Source organism: Carassius gibelio, chromosome A7, assembly GCF_023724105.1.
Source record: "Carassius gibelio isolate Cgi1373 ecotype wild population from Czech Republic chromosome A7, carGib1.2-hapl.c, whole genome shotgun sequence".
NCBI classification, from domain to species: Eukaryota; Metazoa; Chordata; class Actinopteri; order Cypriniformes; family Cyprinidae; genus Carassius; species Carassius gibelio.
This window is the reverse complement of record NC_068377.1, coordinates 26,889,858-26,914,200: the sequence shown is the minus strand read 5'-3', so window position 1 is coordinate 26,914,200 and position 24,343 is coordinate 26,889,858. Positions and strand designations below refer to the sequence as shown.

The 24,343-nt window shown below is 41.2% G+C and overlaps 3 protein-coding genes and 1 pseudogene across 7 annotated transcripts; 3 read left to right on the top strand and 1 right to left on the bottom strand.

Moving 5' to 3' along the window:
• The first annotated feature begins 385 nt into the window (after positions 1 to 385).
• On the top strand, positions 386 to 11,521 carry LOC128017009 (inactive serine/threonine-protein kinase VRK3). Of its 2 annotated transcripts, XM_052602051.1 has the most exons (16): positions 388 to 677; positions 1,230 to 1,328; positions 1,421 to 1,525; positions 1,623 to 1,721; positions 1,808 to 1,903; positions 2,038 to 2,172; positions 2,359 to 2,414; positions 2,499 to 2,565; positions 2,660 to 2,741; positions 8,921 to 9,023; positions 9,116 to 9,208; positions 9,292 to 9,424; positions 9,509 to 9,629; positions 10,511 to 10,569; positions 10,674 to 10,810; positions 11,095 to 11,521. In XM_052602051.1, the coding sequence occupies exons 1-16, from the start codon at positions 524 to 526 to the stop codon at positions 11,104 to 11,106; spliced, it is 1,551 nt and encodes a 516-aa protein (XP_052458011.1). In that variant the 5' UTR covers positions 388 to 523; the 3' UTR covers positions 11,107 to 11,521. The 2 variants fall into 2 exon arrangements, with proteins under 2 accessions (XP_052458012.1, XP_052458011.1); XM_052602052.1 differs by lacking the exons at positions 10,511 to 10,569; positions 10,674 to 10,810; positions 11,095 to 11,521 and adding an exon at positions 10,054 to 10,501 and having other exon boundaries at positions 386 to 677.
• A 55-nt stretch (positions 11,522 to 11,576) lies between these two features.
• acd (ACD shelterin complex subunit and telomerase recruitment factor) lies at positions 11,577 to 16,978 on the top strand. Of its 4 annotated transcripts, none has more exons than XM_052602055.1 (13): positions 11,577 to 11,858; positions 11,934 to 12,055; positions 12,347 to 12,437; positions 13,248 to 13,327; positions 13,411 to 13,455; positions 13,562 to 13,596; positions 13,764 to 13,915; positions 14,004 to 14,082; positions 14,196 to 14,366; positions 14,445 to 14,552; positions 14,651 to 14,976; positions 15,139 to 15,215; positions 16,720 to 16,978. In XM_052602055.1, exons 1-13 carry the CDS (start codon positions 11,739 to 11,741, stop codon positions 16,802 to 16,804), a joined length of 1,491 nt encoding a protein of 496 aa, XP_052458015.1. In that variant the 5' UTR covers positions 11,577 to 11,738; the 3' UTR covers positions 16,805 to 16,978. The 4 variants fall into 4 exon arrangements, with proteins under 4 accessions (XP_052458015.1, XP_052458014.1, XP_052458016.1 ...); XM_052602054.1 differs by having other exon boundaries at positions 11,601 to 11,858; positions 14,256 to 14,366; positions 15,103 to 15,215; XM_052602056.1 differs by having other exon boundaries at positions 11,601 to 11,858; positions 15,125 to 15,215.
• Positions 16,979 to 17,741: 763 nt separating this feature from the next.
• On the top strand, positions 17,742 to 22,371 carry LOC128017006 (prolyl 3-hydroxylase OGFOD1-like). Its single transcript, XM_052602048.1, has 13 exons — positions 17,742 to 17,965; positions 18,104 to 18,249; positions 18,322 to 18,368; positions 18,446 to 18,546; positions 18,659 to 18,775; positions 19,000 to 19,091; positions 19,572 to 19,700; positions 19,793 to 19,906; positions 20,878 to 20,957; positions 21,071 to 21,327; positions 21,409 to 21,525; positions 21,635 to 21,693; positions 21,797 to 22,371. Exons 1-13 carry the CDS (start codon positions 17,809 to 17,811, stop codon positions 21,953 to 21,955), a joined length of 1,575 nt encoding a protein of 524 aa, XP_052458008.1. The 5' UTR covers positions 17,742 to 17,808; the 3' UTR covers positions 21,956 to 22,371.
• Positions 22,372 to 22,499: 128 nt separating this feature from the next.
• On the bottom strand, positions 22,500 to 24,333 carry LOC128017008 (F-box/LRR-repeat protein 8-like; annotated as a pseudogene).
• Between the last annotated feature and the right edge of the window lie 10 nt (positions 24,334 to 24,343).

The following is a 24,343-nucleotide window of genomic DNA, read 5'->3' as shown; positions in this document are numbered from 1 at the left end:
TTTATTAGATAGTACTGGATTGAACCCTGTGAGAGCCTTGTCACTCAGTAGACAATTTTTTTTAATTAAATAACCACGTAAGATGGCATGATGTTTAGAAAAAAAATCAAATTTGTAAGGCTTGCTCTCCTCTGTGGAACATAACTTTTTTTTCCCTCTTCTAGTCTATACCATGAAAGTCAATTATCATCACAACTGTGTTCAGCAAAATAAAGTCATGAATGGGAGTTAGGAAATTGTTAATTTTCTCAAATTTAATCAGAAGCCAAAACGTGAGAGAAAAATAAGCAAGCAATTTTATACACCGCCCGTCCTACATATCCTGTAAAAACAGTAAAAACTCTGCAACCACCTGCCGTAATGCAGCTGCTGCAAATGATCACGTGATTTGCGTCAGTTACGACGCTCCGGTCCGGTCGCAGCAGCAGACCGTGAGATGTGATGTCTGCAGAAGACTGATGTGAAGGCTGACTGTCACAACATTTTGGACATTTCTACAAACGCCGTCTCATTCACCATCATAATGCTGAATTTCTGTCCTCAGTGTGGCTCAAAGTTACAGGCGGATTTCAGATTTTGTCCGTCATGTGGAGTGAAACTGCCAGAAGAGCTAACAACAGAAGCTGTAGCTTCACCATATCCCAACTCTGTGTTTTCATCTGTGAGCGCCAAAGAAGGTAAATACAGGGTTCAGTTCGACCTTAAGTTTAATCAAGGAATACAGTTCGTTTTGCTTGAAATTCATAAGTAAAGAAGCAGAACAAGGGGACTGAATAAAGAAACCAGACTAAGGCAGCTGTAGTCATCATGAGTCATGATGACATACAGTAATGTCTTCATCATAACTTAAATACTTAAGTACATTACAACTGTTAAGTGGACCAAATGTTTGCTGGTTTCCCACGAATGGTCTTCAACTGTATTCAATATTGATAATAATAAGAAATGTTTCTTGAGCACCAAATCAACATAATAGCATCATTTCTGAAGGCTCATGTGACTGAAGTGTGGATACTGAAATACAATCACAGGAATAAATAAATAAAAAGTATGCAGTATTACTTTTTTATTGTAGTTGTAGTTCATCAGTCAAATACAGCCTTGGTGAGCGTCAAGAGACTTCTTTCAGCCACAAAAAAATCCAGTCCAAACTTTTGAATGGTAGTCCTTTATTAAAACTTGTATAGCTATTTATATGGCAACTGACTGTGCTTTCCTTCTGGCCTCAGTCACTTCTGCTGGAGACTCCTCACATTTTACACTGAATCGGCCTCCTTTGCGTTCAACACGACGGAAGAGCTTGAGTAGCACAGCCACAGAAGCTTACAGTGAGTCTAAGGGTGTTGTGTGTTTCCTTTGAAGAAACAAAGGCTTTGTAGGCACACCAGAATTTGTGTGAAAGATGACTGCTTTATTTCAGATCAGAAGTCTCTGCCATATTCTCGAAAACGAAATGCATCTTCTCTGGTTAAATGGGAGGAAGAAGTGTCACAGACAACATCGACCATAATAGCTCAACCCCCAGGTAGACACAATAAACTCACATTATTACATATAGACAACACTGTTATAACATTGAATGCTGGGGGATTTCGTGTGAAAAAACATCTGCTTTGTTTCAGATAAGAAGTCATTGACATCTCCACGAAAAAGAAAGACATTGGAGGTTAAGGAACAAGAGGAGGTGAAACAACCTTTTGTGGTCACACTTCAAACTCCAGGTAAGATGTTGTGTATTACAAATAAATAATTGATTAGCACTTTTAGTGGTTTGGCCTGAAGTTTTTGGTGTGCTGCATTATTTCAGATAAGACGTCTTCAATGTCACCTGGAAAATGCAAGACTTCCCCACAGGTTAAAGACAATGAGGCGAAGCAAACTTCTTCAGTTAATCAAAGCCCATGTAAGATGCATTATATACAGGACAGCCTGCACAATTTATACAAAAAACTTTAATGATCTAAAAGTGCTTACATCACTTTTCTTCATTTTGTTTCATACTAAATGGCAAAATGTTGTTATTTTGTGGCTTTTTAGCCAAATGCAAAGCCAAAAAGCGTGTGTGCGTTGTTGAGACTGTCCCGGAGGGTACAGTGGTTTGTGACCAGTCCAGCAAAAAGTGGAAGCTGGTTGAACTTCTGTGGCATACAGAATTAGATCTGACATATGCAGGTAAGATGTTTCTCAATTAAACCTTGCTGTCTTGATTAAGAGATGTGGGTGAATGTATCCATCGATGCATCTTAAATCCATCTTAGATCCTTTTATCATTTTTTGTCAGATGATTAAGAAAAAGATAACAGCAATGCTTTAAATGTGGCTTATGAATCTAAATATTGTCTGTCTGATCTAATCTAGTGTGCCAGGCAAATCAGCACACAAACTCAAATGAATGCAAGTACATATTGCGACTGGTGAGTGCTGTTCACATAATGTAACCTGTCTGTGTGCACGTGCTTGTAAGGAAGGTCCTGATGACTTTGTGCTCTCTTCCTCAGGGTGCTAAAGAGGGGCTCCTGTTTAATGAACAGAACTTCCATCTGAGAGCAGCCAAACCTGATGCAGGTCAGTCAAATTAGCACTTATAATGGACACATGAAGACCCAGTTTAGTGCATCTACAGGCTTATAACCACACATTTCTTTTTCTTTGTCAATAGTGGAGAAATGGTTAAAATTGCACAAATTGGACTTCCTTGGGATTCCCTCCTGTGTAGGGTTCGGTCTTCATGAAGCATATAGGTATGTTGGCTTGTTCCCTATCATAGGTCACTTCGATGCTGCGGTGACGTCACCACGTATGGGAACACCTCCGGTGTGACGAATGTCTGAAGCCCTATACCATCCCGCCAATCCTATTGGCCAAATGGCGCATAGCACCACCCTACGCATGCGCACGCATGATATACCTGGGTGCAGCGCGCCATTTCGCTCAGATTTCATTCCTTCAGGAATAGCGAATCATCTGTGCCCTATCATCTCGCGTTCTCCAGCGATATTCTTCGAGCAGTGTTTAACTCCTCTTTCGCGGACGCGATGAGTCAACGAAAGGTAAGAGCCGTATATGGGTTTATCACAGGGAGGCACTCATGAGAGATTCGTTTGCAGCCTCTCTACATGTTCTCTCTGTGATAGCCTACGGCTATGGTAAAATAAAGAAAAGTATCCGCGCTCTGGAGTCTATTTCTTCAGTCGCCTCGCGTCTAACCCCCACCGTTCGCTTCTGCGGTCGCAGAGGCCCCGCACGAGGTGTTGGTTAGGGGTGATATGTGCGGCTTGACTATGAGTACAGTGATGCACTGGAATTTTTCCACTTGCTCGCTCTTCCCTACTCGAGCGCGTTAATCAGAGCAGTTTTTGCTTTTATACTATGTTGTCTACCGCAGCTTCGAACTCAGAGTAGGCTCTGGCCGGCATAAGCGGTTCTCTCCCTCCGAGCGGACAGGAGAAACGCGCTTCCACTTCCTCAGTGTGCTATTATGTGGCTATTCGCGCGGTGGATAAATTACCTTTCTCACGGACCTCCACCAAGAGGTTTCGATGTCCTGGAAGCAGCCTTATCAGCGCATATCACGAACGGCGCGGGTTTTTGCCACGATTAAGTGACATGGCGGACTGCTATTATATAGCGATGCCGTTTGACTACCTCTCTAGCCGAACGGATCGCGCCAAACTCCGCCGCGACCTAGTCTCGTCTAAGACGTATCGAGTCGTGTCTATTTCGGCAAATTTTATTCTCTTATTACGGTTCTTTACGAGAAGCCTCTCGTTCTTACCCCCACACTCTAACATTGACTGTCTCGCAGCACAAGCACTTCGAGCGTCACTGAACTGAGCTGTTATTTGAGCACCCCCTCAGACACTCTGCACTATTCAGCCTTCAGAGTCTGAGGGACGCCACAAGAGACTGGCAAATATGGCCAGTTTATGACGGCTCACACAGCTGCCGCGTTCTCGCTAGCGGCGTGGCCTAATGTTTTCTTGTTGGATTAAATCCTGCCGTGAACACGCTTCAGGATTATACACAACGAAACTCAGCGAGTTTGACGCATGCGCTTTCCTTCTATGTTTGCCAGGGTCTGTGCCCTCCACTAGAGAGTGCTGTTGGACTGCTAATGCACATCCAACCCTTTCACTGCAGTCCCCACGCTCTAACATTGACTGTCTCGCAGCAAAGGCACCTCGAGCATCATTGGATTGAGCTATCATTTGAGCGCCCCCTCAGACACTCTGCACTATTCAGCCTTCAGAGTCTGAGGGACGCCACAAGAGACTGGCGAATATGGCCAGTTTATGACGGCTCACACAGCTGCCGCGTTCTCGCTAGCGGCGTGGCCTAATGTTATCTTGCTGGATTAAATCCTGCTGTGAACACGCTTCAGGATTATACACAACGAAACTCAGCGAGTTTGACGCCTGCGCTTTCCTTCTATGTTTGCCAGGGTCTGTGCCCTCCACTAGAGAGTGCTGTTGGACTGCTAATGCACATCCAACCCTCTCACTGCAGTCCCAACACTCTAACATTGACTTTCTCGCAGCAAAGCCACCTCGAGCATCATTGGATTGAGCTATCATTTGAGCGCCCCCTCAGACACTCTGCACAATCCAGCCTTCAGAGTTTGAGGGACGGCACAAAAGGCTGGCAAAGATGGCCAGTTTATGACTGCTCATACAGCCGCCACGTTCTCGCAATGGCGACGTGGCCCGATTTTTATCTTGGTGAATTAAATCCTGCCGTGGATACGCTTCAGGATTATACACAACGAAACGCAGCGAGTTTACGCATGCGCTTTCCTTCATGTTCGCCAGGGACTGTGCCCTCCACTAGAGAGTGCTGTTGGACCGCTAATGCGCATCCAACACTCTCACTGCCGTCCCTACGCTCTAACATTGACTGTCTCGCAGCAAACAGCGCTTCGAGCAGCATTGGATCGGGCTGTAACGCCAGGCGTAAATAAATAAATAAATAAATAATAATCCCTCAGACACTCTGCGCAATCCAGCTTTCAGATTTCGAGGGGCGATTCAAGGGTCTTACACAGACGACCCGTTTATGACGGTTCGCACAGCCGCCGTTTTAGTTAGCGGCAGAGCCTGATGTTCAATTCGTTGGTCTAATTCCTGCCGTGGACACGTTTCAGGATTATACACAACGGGACGCAATAGCTCTTATGCATACACTTCCCCTGTGCACGAATGCCGCAGGCTTTTCCGTGCACGGACATTTATGTGTATGACAGCGTTGCAGAAAGCGGAAATTTGAGACTGCTAGTATCGTTTTGGGTTGCGTGGAACGCTTGCCCTGCATTTCTCAATGGGTGTTACGCACAATTGTCACGGATACACCAATTCGTTTTTTAGAGGCCCGCCTCTTTTCCGCTGAATTCTTTCCACGGTGGTAAACTGATGGTAATAGCAGTGTTGTGACAGGAGATGTCAACTCTGCTGAGCAAAGGGGCTATAGAAGTCGTAGACCCCGTACTTCTCAAATGCATGGATGTAGCTCTGGCCCCGTTGCGGCTCCAGGGCGTCCGTCTGTTAACCACTTAGACGATTGGCAGCGGCATTCCCCGTAATTTGTCTGGGGTTACTTCACATGCGCCCTTTTCAGTGGAAAAATGGGCGGAAAAACGAAATATTTCACCCCGTTGTCTTCCGTATCCGACGATTTCGGTGACACGGAGTTGTGTGATGTCGTTAAAGCTATGGATGCCAACCGAGTTTCTCCTACCGGGGTTCGGCTGGGGATTTGAGCTTTCCCAGAGACCGTCACGACGGATGCTTCTTTGACCGGTTGGGGAGCTGTTTGTCAAGGGCTACCAGCCCATGGAGTGTGGACAGCTGCACAACGCAGTTGGTATATAAACCGGTTGGAATTACTGGCAGTTTTCTGGCTCTCCAGTAATTCGCGAATCTGCTGATCGGCCGTCTTGTGCTGCTCAGATCAGACAACACAGAGTTTGTCTCATACCTGAATCATTAGGAAGGATTACGCTCTCGCCCCCTGTGCAGGCTGGTGAGACATGTTCTTCTTTGGTCTCAGAAAAAAAAAAAAAAAAAAAAAAAATTTCTGTCGATCCGAGTTGTTCATGTCCCCGGACGTTGAACTTCGGAGCGGATATGCTATCCAGACAGGCTCTGGAACAGGGAGAATGGAGATTACACCCCCAGACGGTGAATCTTTTATGGCGGATATTCGGCAAAGCGAAAGTGGATTTATTCGCGTCAAACATGACTACGCATTGCCCGCTATGGTTCTCCCTATGCCCCCCATCGCCCCTGGGCGTGGATGCATTAGCTCACAGCTGGCACAGGACCAGTCTGTATGCTTTTCCTCCGATTCGTTTGATCCCAGCGGTATTATGCAGAATACGGCGGGACAGAGTGGAACAGCTGCTGCTGGTGGCTCCGCGATGGCACACGCAGCCGTGGTTTGCGGATCTGATCAGTCTGCTAGCGGGCTCTCCGTGGGAGGTTCCCCTCAGACAGGATTTATTATCACAAGCACAGGGGCTGATTTGGCACCCGAGGCCAGATCTGTGGAAACTGTGGGCGTGGCCACTGAGCGGAGTGCATTAGTATGTCCCGGTCTTTCTGTTGAAACCACTGAGACTATATTGAATTCTAGAGCAGCTTCTACGAGACGCTTATATGCTTTCAAGTGGAGACTGATTACAGCCTGGTGTGGCAATTGTAATGTGGATCCAGTTTACTGCCCAGTGGCTTCAGTGCTGGAGTTCCTCCAGGATCGTTTTTCGGATGACGTAACACCAGCCACTTTAAAGGTTTACGTGGCAGCCATTTCAGCTTACCACGAATACATAGGCGGTGCCTCTGTGGGGCGTCTTCCACTAGTTTCTCGTTTCATACAGCGTGCGCGACGGCTGAGGCCTTTCCGCCCTGTGCGAGTTCCTTCATGGGATTTTCCATTGTGTTGCTAGGTTTATCAGGGCATCCGTTTGAGCCCTTGGAGACCGTATCAGATAAATTCTTGACACTGAAGACACTTCTTCTCATGGCTTTATCCTCCCTCAAGAGAGTTGGGGATTTACAGGCTCTTTCTGTTTCACCCTCATGCATGGAATTTGCACCGGGCTCTGTGAAGGTGCTGCTGCGGCCCAGGCCTAACTATGTTCCTAAGGTCGCATCTAATCCCTTTCGCTTTCAGCAAGTGTTCCTGGAAGCTTTTTTTTTTTTTTTTTCACCTGCTGAGGCTGGGTCAGGAGATCTAAGTCTTTGCCCTGTGAGAGCTTTAGAGACTTATGTGGATCGTACAGCCCCTTGGCGTGAATCTGACCAGCTGTTTGTCTGTTTTGGACATAAAAGTAAGGGCCATGCGGTTACAAAGCAGCGCATGTCCCACTGGCTGGTGGGGGCAATTTTTTTGGCCTATGAGGCGCGCGGCCTCGCTTCGCCCTTAGGGATTAAGGCTCATTCCACTCGAGCTGTAGCTTCTTCTCAAGCTTTTCTCAGTGGATCTTCTATGGATGATATCTGTGCTGCGGCAGGATGGTCCTCACCGAGCACTTTTATCAAGTCCTACAGTCTGGATGTGAGGATGGCTCCTGGCTCCCGGGTTCTCTCCGCTTGAGCAGATGCTTCCTCGGATCTCAGTTATCAGGTACGTCAGGCGTTTTGGTATATCGTTCCCATACGTGGTGACGTCACCGCAGCATCAAAGTGACCTATGATAGGGAACATCTTGGTTACGTATGTAACCTTGGTTCCCTGAATAGGGAACGAGATGCTGCGGTTCTGGCCGTTCCGTACCTTGATAATTTCTTCATCTTCAGTCATGAAATCTGAGCGAAATGGCGCGCTGCACCCAGGTATATCATGCGTGCGCATGCGTAGGGTGGTGCTATGCACCATTTGGCCAATAGGATTGGCGGGATGGTATAGGGCTTCAGACATTCGTCACACCGGAGGTGTTCCCATACGTGGTGACGTCACCGCAGCATCTCGTTCCCTATTCAGGGAACCAAGGTTACATACGTAACCGAGATGTATCCTTTTTTCAGAAACTTTTATAGAATGTTATACTACACTACTACAACTAATATCTGGGCTCAAAGAAATAATAGTTATATTCAGCAAGGATGTTTAATAAAAATGTCAGTGAAGACATTTATAATAATTTATTTCATATAAAGGTTCTTTTGAACTCTCTATTCATCAAAGAATCCTGAAAATATGTATAGGTTCCCCTAAAATATTTTCAACATGGACAATATGAAATGTTTTTGGACACTAAATTAGTATATTAAATTGATGTCGAGTAACGGCTGCTGAAATTCAACCGTGCCAGGACAGGAATCATTTTTAAAGTATATTAACCTAGAGAACAATTTTAATTTCTAATAAGATTTCACAATATTACTGTTTTGCTGTATTTTTTTTATCAAATAAATGCAGGCTTGTTGAGAACAAGAGACTTCTTTCAAAAACATAAAAAAAAATTAGTGTCCTCAAAGTTTTGAATGGCAGTGCATATACTGTATAACCATAGATGTCAATACATATTAGTGAGAAAAGCCTCCAAATTAAGAAAATTCAAGACATTGCATTTGTGTCAGAAAAGTAAATAATTAAACTGACATTACAAAAATGTTTTTTGAAGCCAGTATATTATTTTCCTCATCATTGAACAAACTGTATACTTACTGTATTACAGCCAACAGCAATTCATTTAGCAACCGAGCTGTCAGTTTGTCTGATTAAAAACATGCATTTTCCACACCACATCTGTATTATTTTTAGTCTTTGAACACATGTAGACTGGCGTCTTTGTTCATTGATTTGACTTTCATAGCCTTGTGTCCCAAGCACAACGTTTAATGATTGTGTGTAAAGATAAATAAGGTTCAATGAGTATGACCTCACTGTGGAATCTAATCATAACCATTTTCACCTCCTTGCAGGTTTTTAGTCTTTCCTAGCATGGGCCAAACTCTACAGACAGTCATGGATGAAGGGAACTGTACTCTGACTGAGAAAGCTGTTCTCCAGCTTGCACTACGACTGGTGAGTTTGCTATTAAATGACTTTACTCTCAGATTTGTTGTTACTTCCCCGTCCAACCCATTCTCAATGAAAAGGCTGTGTGTGTTTTGTAGTTGGATGTACTTGAATTCATTCACGAGAAGGAATATGCCCATGCAGACATCCATGCAGGAAATATTTACATCAACACTAACAGTCACACAGAAGTCAGTAAGCATGTCCCTTATGAACTGAATATAAAAGCTCTATATATCACTCAAGTATTAAAGTGTTTGCTTGTGTTTTGTAGGTTTTCTTGTCAGGGTTCGGTCATGCATTTAGGTTTTGCCCTAGTGGAAAGCATGTGGAGTACAGACAGGGTAGCCGCACTGCACACCAGGGTAACATCAACTTTATCAGCATGGATTCCCACAAGGGGGCTGGTGAGCATCAGTTGTTCATTGTATCATTTACATTATCCATGTAAGAAAGCAAGTCTTATTTGCATGTCCATGGATGATTTGCAGGTCCCTCTCGTCGTAGTGACCTGCAGTCTCTGGGTTACTGTATGCTGTTTTGGATGACAGGGTCACTACCCTGGAGTCACCACTCTCAAACAAGCTCTACTGTTGCTGCAGAGAAGGAGAGGTCAGTAAAATCACAAAAACACCTTCATCAGGCATGCATTCATGAAAGACCAGGTGCATAAATTGATTAAACTAGCCTTACGAGTTATGCTGGGTACACGCTAAAAGATTTTTAAAATCTTATAAGATTTTCAAAATTTGAGAGACCACAAACATGAGGACAAAAAAATCCTAGATTTTTGGTGTGCCGCACTGTGACAAAGAACACACATCACAACAGATTTTCAACCAGAGTCCCAAATGTGAACACGGGAAATCTCGCAAAATCTCTCAAGAATTGAGAATAAACATTGCAGAAGATAGGCAGGAAGACATTTGAGAGGACTGCATTTATCATACTTTTGTCTCCTGTCAGCTCACCTTCTGATTGGATATTGTTTAGTTTCACATGATAATCTCCAGATCGTACGTGCGTTTGTCCTCAGGTTTCCCCCCACACTTCAGGATTTTATTCAACAGGTTGAATATTTACCATTCACGATTGGGGCACCTCCAATGTTCTTCCGAGCAGATTCATTCACTCTTAAAACCTCACACCACAGGAAAATCTGACTGGTACTGGTGGTAACCTTCAAGAAACAAACCTTGTGAGCAAAATGTATGATAACTGAGGACCTAAATATGATGGACCACCTTCCCGAAATATAAAGGGAACAATATATTTTAAGGCTCATTAATACTTTGCACCATAGTGATTAAATAAGAAATGAAGGTTGCTAGTGCGCCATGAACCATGAGCTTTCACTGGCTTTTCAAGACCATACCATATGTTTAAAAACAAGGAACATTACCAGCGGATGTAGGATTTTCAAGAATGAAAACATACCACTTTACAGAGGTAAGGTTACATTTATGTTGGAAATGTTTTCTGCCTGCCTACAGGTATATTTCTGATATCCCTGGACTCGTTAGCTGCTGTTACAAACAGAAGAAAACTTCAGGTGAGCATGCATATTTCTTTTCACACTTCATGTGTTCAGTGCTAGTGAAGGTGTGTGTGTGTATGTGTATATATATATAATTTTTTTTTTTTTTTTACATTTAGGTGCATTACAAGATTATCTGACTAATGTGATGAGCCTGCAGTATGCTGAGAAACCAGATTACACACTTCTGAAAGCTGGGCTTCTTGAGATCTTACAGAAGATGGGCGGGAGTCTGAATGAATCACTGAATCTGCAGGTAACACACATTCCTATATTTAAACGACTATTCTTAAATACTGTCTGTGTAGTATGATGCCTTTACATGTTGTTTGGAAGATCCTTTCCAATTTTGAGGACCTGTTTATGGGTATAAAGATCAAGTGCTTTATGGTCAGCAAGACTAGGTAACATAGTCCTCCAGTGTCCTCTCATGTATTTATGTAACTAGGTAGCTGTAAAAATAAATTGTTCATTTACAATGTTAAAGTTCGGTAACTTGTATTAATGATCATGACAACAGAATGTTTTTTTTATTTACAGGTGAATCCATAATGACGAGTTAGCAGGTGGAATGTGGATTTAATTGTTTTATGGAATCTTTAAGAAAGCTTTTATGTTTTTAAAAGCAACTTTTTTTGCAGTTTTTACAATGATATTGCTTGTGCAGACTTAGCATGTTTTCTCTCATAGATTCAGTTTTAATCACTGAGTTATTAGAATTTTTTTAATACAAGTGTTTAAAACTTTTAGTTGTAAGAGTGACTGTGTGTGTGTGTGTGTGTGTGTGTGTGTGTTTCCTGGTCTTGATAAAAACCCTTACATTTCATGCCATTGGTGGAAGTAAAGGTTTTGTTGTAGGTTTACATGATCGGACATGATCGTGTTATAAGAGGATTTGTTTTTTCGTATTTTTCTTTTTCATAAGTTGTATTGTACCTTGCTGAAAATAAACAACAGTAACCAAAAATCTACTTATCTTGGTTTATTTTATGATTATTGTTATCGCAAGGGGGCACCAACGATTCAAACATATATGATTGTGGCGGAACTCGAATAGTCAGGTTTATGTTTCTACACGGAACGAAAATATAACATCAATGTTCAATAAGGAGGCGCGAAGACTTCAACGCTTTGATAAACTCATTTGTTGTATTTACGCAAGTGAACAGTAACAGATACATACCATGAATCCACCAAAGATCAAACGTCGCCGAATGGCTGAGCTGGAGCCGTGGATCGAGAAACTCATCCAAAACTACGGCCAAAGCCAGAGTGAAACGACTGTGAAAGCAAACGTCGTCGGCGTAAGTGGTTGTGTATGTGTGATCATCTCTGTAGAGTGTCGTGTGGGTACTAAAGTGCGGGTGTGTGTCTGTCAGGTGTGTGATATCTCAGACTCGCAGCGGATGGAGCACACCGATGTCTGTATGCTGTTCATGTCCGATGGGAGCGCTGTCATCCCCGCAGTGCTGAGCGACGCCGCGTGGGAGCGTCTGCAGGAGTGAGGGAGCGATTAAACCTCTTATGACCCACTCACTAACGTTACACACCTGAGCCCCCGAGGCAGCTTTTATCTAACTCCTCTGGATAAGGCTGAAATAAGCATGATCTCGCGTTTGAAAGGGCTGTGATCCTCTGCCTTAAAGCAACTGTTGCCTTGACTTTTGCACGTGCACGAGTGAATTTAAGAGAGCAACAGGCACTACTTTTAGTTTTAGTGAAATGATAGTAAGTTAACTAAATCAAACTCAAACGTGACCGTGTCAGGGTTTTGTTCTGTGTTTCTTCACAGCTTTGAGGAGATGGAGTCTTTCACAGGCCTGCATAATGCTATAGTGTATGTACGCAGCTTTGAGCTGAAGTTCGACATGAACCCTGATCTGGTATGTTATGAATGCAATTTTCTTTGTCCCAAACTCTTTTTAATTTCTGTGCTGATGCTATGATATTGCTAATTGGGAAGACAAAATGTCATGCAAATATAGCAGTGGCTTTATCAAACAAAGCAGCCATTGGATATATACAGAGAGCAGTGTCAGACTGAAATATATTTCAGAAATATGGTCTATAATTCATATGGTGGCCTATATTATAATATTGTGTCCCATTAATGCAGTTAAAAACTTACGTAAACTACTTTAGAGTAAAAATTTAATATAACTTCATTATTTTTAATGTGGGAGGGGTTGTAAAGCATTTAGCAGAATTTCAGCTTAATATTAAAATTTTAGTTATTTTACTTGTCTGGTCTAGAAAGCTCATGTAAATTCATACTTAATCTTAAAAGTGGTCCCAAAATAAGTCCTGGCTCATAGTTCTAACCTCTTTCTTACATCCTATCTGTTCTAATAGTGTACTGTCCAAATAAAGTGGCAAAAAAGAGGAATGTTTTTCAAGTCAGAAACATTTTTAAATTGTGTTCAGGTGCAGTCACATTGAACATTTTTCAGCCAATTTTTTGCAGGTGAAATCCAGTCATTTCAATAGGAATGTGTATAGTTGTGATCTCAGATTTCTCAATGGTCACATGGATTCACCATATTGACCAACAGAAAGCTTCTGGGTTTAAAAATGACTTGTGTGAGCTGTGCTTCATACAAAGCACTAGATTGTTGATGGACCCTTTTGCCAAACTTTATGGCTGCACCTAACACATGCTTGTGTGGTTCATTACTTTTCTTTTTTTTTTTCAGGCATCTTGCCAGTTTTACTTAAAAGTCAATCAAATGAACACCATATGCATCGCCTCAAAACACCAACACCCCCCCAGCTGGCAAGTCATCAATCTCTCTAAGCATTCACAATGTCATTATATATTAACCTTTATTAATCTAATTATCTTTCACTATCTTTCAGTACAACTCTCGCATCAGTCAGAGATCAGATCATAAAAACATGGAGGTGTGTTGACCTTCTTTATAGTATGTGTGAACCCATACATCTCACACACATCTACAGTGTGGTTTTCAGATTATGTAATAGTGTTAATTGTATTGCTCTCTTTCAGATCCTGCAGGGAGGGTTCAGTAAGTTCAGCCTCTGGTAAGTATCACACACACTCTTTCTCTTTGTGTTTCTTCAAATAACTTGCCCATACACCTCTTGCATTGAATGCATGTAATTTGGATTCTTAATTTCGTTTGTAAAGCAAAGACACATTCCGCTTCACAGAAATGATAAAGCTCTGCGATATGTTCCTAATTTACCAGGGGTCTCACTCTCATCTCTGTTGGACGTGTGGCACAATGACATTATAATAAATATTGTGAATGATGCAACGGAGAAAATAACCATGTCTGCAACATATTGTCCAAGTGTGGCGACACCTACTCACTGGCACAGAGAGAGGCTTCACTGGAGGGTAAAGCTGCTTCCTTGGCAACTTAAAGGCACCAGCTGTGGACCAGACAAATTATCATTTCGTCTGGGTTTGTGTGTGTGTTTTCCAGGGACAGGAGCAGTTCATTGTCCCCGTGCCTTTTCTTCTCATCCCGGAGGAACCGAGGGAGCTGATGACAGATGATCCCAGTACTGTCTGCTGTCTAATTAATTGCTTTTTTCATGAAAACCCTTTGGGCATTCTACCAGATTTCATGCATGTGGCGCACTGTGCATATGTGTTTTTGTCTCGTGTACATCAGTGTGCACAATTGCAGATAATGAGAGTGAGACACCGAATGACTTGGCCCTGCCCCCTGTAGAATCACATCCAGCCAGCGCGTCGAGTGCAAACCAAACAGTGGCCACACAGGACGGTTTAAGTGGCTCATGTCCAAATGAAGGACAGTCTTCTCTGGACCACACAAGACCAGGTGAGATTTTACAAAAGAAAGTCAGAGCTGTTTTCCAAGTAGATGATGTGTTAATAAACTCATCCCTCCATCTCACAGAGGTTTTGTGTGGGACGGGGGAGCTGTCTGGGGATGGAGAGAGCCCATGGGATATGTTTACACAAGAGCCGGCTCTATTAGGGAGATGTTCCACCTCAGACTCAAATGGTAATTTCCTGTTTATACAAATATGTATTACAATAACAGGGCATCGTTGTAATTGTGCACTAATCATTTCAATCATTTCTGTTATGAATCGAACCCAGAACAAGAAAGTCAATCGCTTTTAAGGGATGTCCCCCCATTGCCTATGGCAACAAGCACCCAAGCCCAACTCTCCAAGCAGATCTCAGGAGCGACGTCAGTGGAAGGCATTACGCTCAGTCAGAGACCAAAACCCACCCAGTTTAGTCCGTCCCACTCGAGCGATAAATCTTTAAGAGACCCCAGTCAGGAGCAAGACAAAGAGCGTGCGCTGAGTCCTCCCTCGTGGCTCGTCCATAATACAGCCCCACCCTCTGAACAGAGGCCCCTAGCGTCTCCACCTGCCGGTCCGAAGCCCTCAGCTTCTCCACCCACCACAGCCAGGAAAGTGAGTTTTTTGCTGTGTCTGAGCAGGGCAGTGTGACTGACTTGCGTAATATATGGTTAATGCTCTCTGTGGGACTAACCAAATTAAGAATATATCTAATCCTAATCTATTTGTGTATCGCATCAGAAATGTTGCTACATTGTCCCAGCTTCCCTGTTGCAGGTGCACTCAGATGGAATGCCTTTTTCCTATTTGTATCATCCAGAGCCTCAGGTTGCCACAGCCCTCGGTCATTTCCAGTGAGTATGATGTGTTCCCCACTGACACATGCTGATTATAATATACTTGTAATGTGATGGGCCAATTCCGATTAGCTGAGAACTTTGTTTCACAGTTTTCAACTTATTAAGGACTCCAAACTTTCCACAAAAAAAAAAAATAATATATATATATACTATACAGTAGGTATAGAAAATAATTACCCCCCTTTAATATAATCACATTTAGTTGTTGTTTTATCCAGCTTTATTTACTCAATTTCAACTTGTAACATCCAAGTGAAAGATATAACACCAACATATCAGAAAAAAAATGTACAAATAAAAAAACAATCACTGAGTTGGAAAAAGGATCACCACCTTTTGCTTTAATTACAGCCTTAAGTCTGTTTGGATATGTCTCTACTAACTTTGCAATATTCGCCACTCTTCTTTGTAGAACTGCTCAGGTTCAGTTAAATGTGATGTGAGCGTTTGTGGCCTTCAGTCTTCAAGTCATTATCAAGTTATTCAAGGCCAGATAATTAAATCTATAAGGTGCGTTTAGGCAAAGCTCAGTCGTGACTCGTGACTGCATGTGGCCTTTCTTGAGGAGTGATTTATTTTTCCTTGCAGCCCTCCCATACAAGCCAAATTTGTGATGTTGTCACATGCACACAATGACCTCTCTTTGTCATAAAGTCCTGCAACTGCTTCAGAGTTGCTGTAGGCCTCTTGGTCGCCTCTCTGACCAGTTTCCTCCTGCTCTTTCACCAGTTTGGAGAGATGTCCTGATCCTGTGTTGTACCAAATATCTTCCTCCTCTTAATAATAGACTTTAGTGTGCTTCTAGGCATTGATAAATACTTTTTTTGTATCCATCTCCTGACTTGTGCCTGTCCACAACTTCATCCCAGAGATCTTTTGACATTACCACCCACAGTTGATTGTGTGCTTCAGTTGCACTACCAAGGACTCAAATGCTCCAGGAAAGCTCTTTTTTTTTTCATGTTGAGCTGATCAAAATGCCTACAGCTGATCACAGTTGAAAGTGAAATGGCTTTGTGTGCCATTGAGAAGGTGATTAGCTACATTTGATTGAGTTTACAAGTCATTTTTAGGAGAGGGGTGATCCTTTTCCTTTCAAACTCCGTGATTATTGTTGTTGTTTTTCCTGACAAGTTGGTGTTATATCTTTCACTTGGATATTATAAGTTGCATTGAATAGATAGATACAGCTGGATAAAACAAAAACTGCTAGTGTACATATAATAAAGCTTTGTAGGTATTAAATGTGAACACCAGATCAGCATCAGAGAAAAAGGAAAAAAGAGAGCAGAGTGTTATTTAGACAGCGGACATAAGTGTGTAATACTAGCGATATAATATGAAGAGTAAAACCAATCATCTGGGAACTAAGCCATTGTCTTTAAACTAACCACTGTAACCTATTTCCGCCATGTCCAAGGTCTATTAATTGGTTGTTGCTGGTGTCTACCTATGTGTGTGTGTGTGTGTGTGTGTGTGTGTGTGTGTGTGTTTCTAGAATCCCAGGGCATCTGATCCAATGGGCGGTGTGTTATCTGGGGACCTCAGACTGTGGAGATGTCAGTGCTGAAGCTGGTTCATAAGCAGTTACCTCAAATGACATGATGTTCAGTTTTTTTTTTTTTTCATTTAAATATTAGTCCATATGTTGTCTAAAAAATATATATATTTTCTATAAAACGGATGGATGCTGCTGTCTTGAGTGTAAAGTAATTCAGTTGTTTATTATAATAAATGTTATTATTCAAATACTTTGACCTGTGTCACAGTTTGCATTATTTAATCACAATTTTACTTGCGTAACCATGTTTATCTCTTTTAAGCCATGGTATTAATGCTTTTTACCCAACAGAAACTTTCATTTGTCACAAAGAAATGACTAAATGTGGGCATGTTGCCAAAACACTAGGGATCAAATTTTGATATAAAACAGGGTGAAGGTGGAGATTTGCTTTACATAATGATAATTAATATTAAATTCTACATCTGAAAATGTGAAGATAGTCTATTCATCATGAGCAGCCTACATGTGTGTGTGTGTGTGTGGGTATATATATAAATAACTTTCATTCAGTGATAGTAAAGACTTGTTTTATTACAAAAGGCTTTTATTTTGAATAATTCCTGTTCTTTTATATTTTTTATATTCATAAGAGAAACTTTATAAAAGTATCATAAGTTCCCAAAAATATTAAACAGCATAATTTTTTCCAACATTGATAATAAATCAGCATATTAGAATGATTTCTAAAGGGCACTGGAGACTGGAGTAATGGTTGATGAAAATTATAATTTTAATTTAAAATTTTAATTATTTCATTTTTTCTTAAAGTAGAAAACCATTATTTTAAATTGTAATAATATTTCACAATATTACTGTTTTACCTATTTAAAAAACAGCGTTTTTTAAAAAGCGTTTTATAAGAATATCCTTTCAAAAAGTTTTCAGGGAATCTTTGCGCTATTCCACAGCTGACCTGGAGTGGCAGTAAAGATCCAAAAGTGCCTCTGACTGAATCCGCACGAAGAAGAGCCAAGGAAAAGAAAAGAAAAGTCCCCCTGTGTTTATTCAACTCGTGGTGTTGTTATGCCAGCTAAAAAACGAGAACATGATCCCACAACGGGTAAAAAGAATAAAAAAGAGAAACGAGGTGAACTCGCCGTGATTAACTCGGATTTGAGGGATGAAGCTGTGCAGAAAGGCATGAGAGACGCATGGCAGAGGAAAGAGAGCTACACCAATAGTATGTTTGTCCACCCACGTGGCACAGTGAGATTACATGAGTTCAGCAGAGTTACTGTTAGCAGAAAAAGAGCAGTATCTATTTGTATTTTATAGATATAGCAAACTGGTTTGTGTATTTCTCTTGTCTCCGCTCCAGGTGATATCCACCTGGACTGTGAGCCTTTCCCTCACTGTCAGATCACGCGCTTCCTGCAGAGTGAGAGCTTTGTGGAAAGTCTTCAAGCAGAGCTCCTGCAGCTGAATTTCAACAGCAAGTCAAATGATCTGTACAAGTTTAAACAGGTATCAGTCTGAATCATAGCTGTATATTATGAAGAAGTGGATACTGAGTACTGAATTCGTTTTTTTCTGCAGTCAGATGATCTGAGAGAGAGGAAAGAGCATTACATCTCACAAATAAGGTGAGTTCAAATGAGCTTCTGTGTTTCAGTTTCTGTTATTGGCATGCTCACAGATGTGCTGTTTGTTGGGATCTCAGGTCTGTGATTTTTGGGGAGTTTCGCATTTGGTTGTCAGAAGTGTTGCAGGTGGATCTGGAGGCGACTGTCGATATATCCTGTGCAAAGTACGAGCATACAGGTAAACCATCTGACCGCTTCTCGACCAATCACTGGGGTGTAGACCGGGAGTGGATGTGCGGCTGGTGCACTCCCAGTGGGTTTCTTGACTCCTCTCGCTGCTCTTTGTGCAGATGTTTTGCTGTGTCACGACGATGAGCTGGAGGGACGAAGAGTTGCGTTCATCCTCTATCTGGTTCCTCCCTGGGAGGTGAAAGATGGAGGGACACTGGACCTGTTCAGCACTGATGGTGTGTGATACAAGAGCATGAATAGTGTCATTTAACCCACTATTTTATGATGATGACATGATATTCAAAAAAAAGTCATTAAAAGGTAGTTACATATTTGTGAAAGATCATAAGAGCAGACATTTTTCTTTGCAAAATCTTATAATGAATCATACATGAAGACCACATGTAAATGTATTTAATGGTTTGTTTATGAATTAATTCTAAATGTGTATGTTTCACAGAACACTGTCAGCCTGTGAGTGTTGTCAAGTCTCTGCTTCCTTGCTGGAACTCGCTGGTCTTTTTTGAAGTGTCCCCCGTCTCCTTCCATCAGGTAGTTAGAAAAATTGTTGTTTTAGTATGATTTTTATACTGTTATAGTATTGTTTAATATTTTGAATTAGCTTTTATTTGTATGATTTTTGTAGTTTTGTTATGTGCTTTTGATATTTATTCATTCATTCATCATTTTTTCTTATGTTTTAGTAAATTAGTGCCTCGGCAAGGCAACATTTCACATTTTTTAAGTTTTTCATCTGCTTCAGTGTTATATCAATTAAACATGATTTTTTATATTTTTTTAATAGTCGACACAAACCTGTATGACTTTCTTTCTTCTGTGGAACACAAAAGAAGATATTTTCAAGAATGTTGGTTCCCAGTGGAAGTCAATGGCAACCAAATCTGTTTGGTTATCAACATTCTCCAAAATAGCTTCCTTTGTGTCTTTTTAAAAGTCAGAAGGTTTGGTTCTCCATTCATCAGTGATTTACATCTGTTGTAATGAACTAAACTATAGTCTTGACTCTCTTAGGTGGCAGAGGTTCTTTCTGAGGAAAAGTGCCGTTTATCTTTGAGTGGCTGGTTTCATGGCCCTTCTCTACCAAGACCCTCACGCTACATTGAACCCCCAGTTCCCCGTCACACTCATATCCCCAGAGATGTACGTCAAGTTAACATGAGAGAACAGTTTTGGTGTGTTGGCCTGTATCTCCTCGATCTGAAGCTCAGTGTGTATGTGTGTTTATGTTACAGGAGAGTTTGCTGTTTGAGTGGGTGAATGAAATGTTCCTGGATCCTCGATATCAGGCTCGGGTACAGCAGGAATTTGAAGAGAGTTCTGAGATTTGCTTGCCTGGTTTCTTACAGGTTCGTCGTCATCATCATCATCATCATTAATATTATTTACACAAAAACACTCAATTATATTTAATGTGCATTAGTACATATACATATGTACATCAAGGTTTGGCCATGAGCAAGTGTTAGTTCACCCAAAAATGAAAATTATGTCATTAATGACTCACCACCCTACATTTTCAATGGAGGGACAGAAAGCTCTTGGACTAAATCTAAAATATCTTAAACTGTGTTCTGAAGATGAACGGAGGTCTCACGGGTTTGGAACGACATGAGGGTGAGTCATTAATGACATCATTTAAATTTTTGGGTGAACTGACCCTTTAGGATTTGTATACATTACCTGTTAAATAAACTCTGCCAGAAGATGACTATGAGGGCCTTTAGTCTGTGCTGTTGAGGAGGTCCATGTATAACTGACGCAAAGGAGAAATTCCTTTAGATGTGAAATTTTGTGACATGTCATTCAAGAATATGCTTATATTGTGCCATATTTACAATACCAATAGAGCTAAATTGCAATGAATATGCCAAAATGCTGTTTTTCATATGCATTAATGGTACCACTTCTTAGTTACATTTGCTAAATTAATGCTAATTTCTTCTAATGTCTTTAAGTTGCCATGAATTGTAAATTCAGTTTTATCTCTTTTCTAAATGCATGTTATTGAGTCATGCATCTGTTTTCTTTTTTTTTCTTTGATCTCATAATTAAACTCCACTCGTTCTTCCAGAATTTCACATTTCTCTCCAGTGATGTATGTGGGGCTTCTCCAATCATTCAGTCAGATTAAATCCCGCCTCTTTCTTATGACCAAATGCAACCTCACATTTATATCTTCCTCTATTCAATCAACAACCGGATAAGACTCCTAACTGAACCATAGTGTAAAGTGTATTCGTGCTAATGAAAAACCTGCCTCTATCACTTACAAGTATCTATAATTCTGCTATCCTGAATTCTGCCCTTTAACTGTCAGGAGGAGAAACTGAGGCAGGTGCGCAGCGCACTGCAGTCGTCCGAAATCCTGTGGGAAAGGAAGGGGCCACCCAATAAGAGGTGAGATGTAAACCACCCATATTTTGTTTGATAACATTTCAGATAATAATCTCTTCCCGTCTCTGCAGATTTCAGTTTATATGCTATGTATTAATGCCCAATGCTGTGTTTAGGTGTTATGGCTGTGCAGATATGCAGAACGTCCCATCTTGTGTACAAGAATGCTGGGAACTCCTCTCCTCTGAGTCATTTTTCATCCTCTTATCCAACCTGACCGGTCTCCGTCTACACTATCTGTGTGGTGATGAGGAGGAGAGCGAGAATGAAGATGGAAAGAATGAGACAGAAAACCGAGATGGAGAGGGAAATACGCAAGCATCAGCATCCAGTACTGATGCTGATACATCAACAACTGAGAAGAAAGACAAAGGTAGTCAGAATGTGTATGTACGCATGCATGTAAAGATGAATTTTTACATCTACAGAATATATTTTCTGTGTATTCTTGCAGGACCTCCTACTTGTGTAGGAGAACTGCGTCGCTGGATGCATGGCGACTACACGTTGTTACATGACTCTGTCAAAAGAGAGTATGGATTGGATCTGCAGCTTCACATGGGCTGTGCAGGTATTAAATCTGACATTTATGTTTGTCCTGCTTGCTATTAGTTGATAAGTGTGACTCAATTATGATGGCGGGACAAAGGGTTGAAAAAAAGGGTTGTTTTTACTGTCAGGGTGGAAGTCAGAATTTGGAGGATTTACGTCCTATATTGCACATGATGAAGATGAGGAGGTAGGTGATGGTTTGTTTTCATTTAATGATTTATTATAACGTATGCAAACACAGCAAACTACTGCAGATTATTTATTCTGTTGACACTGTTTTTTTTCCCTAGCTCCTGACAGTGTATCCTGAAGATAACTCCCTCGCTTTGGTCTACAGAGATAAAGACACCCTCAAGTTCATCAAGCATATCAATAATAGCAGCTCCAGCCAACTCTCTTCTCAGAATACCGCAGCATTCTATGACTTCTCTTTCAACTACTATGAATGATGAGAGAAACTCAAACTTTTGATTGACTTGAGAATGCGAAAGCAGAGTGCCCTGGCCATACATTTCATAACATTTTGAGCTTAATATACACAAACAAAAATAAGTGCACTTTCATTTTTGAATGTTCAAGTTTCACTCCCAACTACAAAAATTCAGTGTTGAAGGATGCTCAAAATGCTGTCAATAAATGTTAAGAATTAACATAAATAATGACATTTGTGTTCATCTGAATCCCATTGAGTTATATCACAGAACTATAACTTTATAAAACACAGAATTAAATCTGAGAGCATTAGTGAAAATCTGCATTGTCACCCTCACCCTAATGTCACTGCATATTTATAACCTGTATGCATTTCTTTATTCTTCTGATCATAAAATAAGTCATTTTAAGAAATGTTAATTGTTCCACATAATGAAGTCTAATGTCATTTGGTTCTCAATGTTCAAAATATCTTCTTTTTGTGTCCTACAGAAAAAAGTAAGTAGTTCAGGTTTGGAATGACATGAGGCTGAGTAAATTATGACAGAAGAATATTTAATATTTAAGTGATTTTAAGTGAAGTTTAATTAAAAAATGTACATGAATTTTAGAACATCTTAGTGTTTGGTTGTCTCCCTTATGCTGTAGTGACAGCAGCATTTGAGCTCCATGAACTAAACCTGATGATCACATTCTCCTGCACGATTTGAGAATGATCCAAAGAGCATCTTAAGCTTAAATGGAAAGGAGAACACCTAACCGCCTGTAAAAGGATTTCACATAATCGGTCTCACAAATGTAGCTATTCGATAAGACTGAAAAATAGTGCAAGAACACTTGAGAGCACTACTTCAGTTTAGTTTACTTCAGAGGTCCAGAGACGTGGGTGTCTCAGTTTTGACTCAAACCATAGCTGGTCACAGAGAGGCACGGTGTATTTGAGCGACTGTTCGCAACGGAGCTCTAGTTTCTTTAGTGCTGGACACTGGCAACATGAGATCTTTCAAGATGTCTTGTGAGAAAAACTCCAAGAATGCTGAGGGAATGGCAGCATTTCAACGCTTGCCTTAGCGTCTCAGCATTGATGCCGCACAGTGATTGTTGATGTAAAGACTTTGCAAAGCATTGCTACACTCCTGACAAAGGAGATAAAGGAACTTCTTTTAGGTCAAGCATGGTTAGGGACGACCCGTTTGTCAGTATGTCCACTAAGCCTTGCTGGAGGTCATGGCCAGCATAAAAGAGAGGTGTGTTCCCCACACAACAGATGAAAATTCCTTCCAGCCGCTCATCAACCCTGGCAACTGCCTTCCGTAGCACCCACAGTGCTGTTTTGCCATTGGCTGGATCGGTCCGACACATTCTCAGTTTCAGTTTTCTGACCAGTGGCAGAAGAGCAAAATATCTCTCAGGGACACTGGTTCCTGACTCACACCTAAGACAAGAGATAACATGTCACACAGAGCAAAACACGCATCATTTATGCCATTTATTATATTGTTGTTATGAATATGCATGTGACAACATTTTATGACATAGTAGTATATGGCACAATAGGTCTTCACTAATGTCGTAACATGCTTTTATCAGGGTACTTAATCAGCACAGAACAAATATAAAAGGTCAAATATGAGGCCATAGAGAAGGAGAAGAAAGAAATCACACAGGAGATCTCTTTAATAACGCAAACGTTTCTGCGTAGAGATTGAGATTATAATGAGAAATGGAGAGCGGATGGAGACTTTTAGTCTCATTCTTCTCAAAGGTAACCTCACATGCTCCTCTTCTACAATTTCAAAAGATCTCAACCATTATCTTTGAAATGCAGGGTTATACAATCATACTACCGACATAATGTTTATTGTAACTCTGTATGTTGTCTTATTATATCTCCTAGGAATTTTTAGGAGAAACGTGAGACAGAGTTAATACTTGCATGCAGTTTAAATGAGATCTCCATTAAGTCTCACGATATATGAAAGAGCAATATCTAGCCTAAGTAATACAATTATCCTCTGGGGGGGGGTTCCTAATATCTCATGGATACAAGACAAACCAACAGTTCTTACCTAACTTCAGTATCTTTCCATGAGCTTGGATGTGTCATGTTATTAGACCAAGCCCTTCAAACAGTAAATGCATTGCATTTGTCCTGTAAAGCCAGGAAAGAAAAAAAAATGTGCAAGGATCTCTTCTGGCAGATCCGTACCATTCCATTCCAAATCAGCCCTATATCTTCTGTCAGCCGCTGTACGTTAAAATACACTTGAAACATATTATCTGATATTATAGAAAACCTCTCAATCCAGCACAGTTCGTGATGACTCTGCTGTCTGTTTGTCTCTCAAGACTTCTGAAAAAAAAAAACATGCGTTCTCAGCCTTCTCAACTTCCTCCTGGGTTAC

What these genes read in the sequence shown, in the direction of transcription:
- LOC128017006 (XM_052602048.1), top strand. Translation starts at nt 17,809, where the DNA reads ATGCCAGCTAAAAAACGAGAACATGATCCCACAACGGGTAAAAAGAAT. An exon ending in GAAAGAGAGCTACACCAATA is followed by an intron (nt 17,966 to 18,103) that starts GTATGTTTGTCC and finishes TCTCCGCTCCAG; the next exon opens with GTGATATCCACCTGGACTGT. An exon ending in ACACTCATATCCCCAGAGAT is followed by an intron (nt 19,701 to 19,792) that starts GTACGTCAAGTT and finishes TTTATGTTACAG; the next exon opens with GAGAGTTTGCTGTTTGAGTG.
- LOC128017009 (XM_052602051.1), top strand. Translation starts at nt 524, where the DNA reads ATGCTGAATTTCTGTCCTCAGTGTGGCTCAAAGTTACAGGCGGATTTC. An exon ending in GGTCTTCATGAAGCATATAG is followed by an intron (nt 2,742 to 8,920) that starts GTATGTTGGCTT and finishes ACCTCCTTGCAG; the next exon opens with GTTTTTAGTCTTTCCTAGCA. An exon ending in CAAACAGAAGAAAACTTCAG is followed by an intron (nt 10,570 to 10,673) that starts GTGAGCATGCAT and finishes TTTTACATTTAG; the next exon opens with GTGCATTACAAGATTATCTG.
- acd (XM_052602053.1), top strand. Translation starts at nt 11,739, where the DNA reads ATGAATCCACCAAAGATCAAACGTCGCCGAATGGCTGAGCTGGAGCCG. An exon ending in GCTGATGACAGATGATCCCA is followed by an intron (nt 14,083 to 14,195) that starts GTACTGTCTGCT and finishes CGTGTACATCAG; the next exon opens with TGTGCACAATTGCAGATAAT. An exon ending in TTCCACCTCAGACTCAAATG is followed by an intron (nt 14,553 to 14,650) that starts GTAATTTCCTGT and finishes AATCGAACCCAG; the next exon opens with AACAAGAAAGTCAATCGCTT.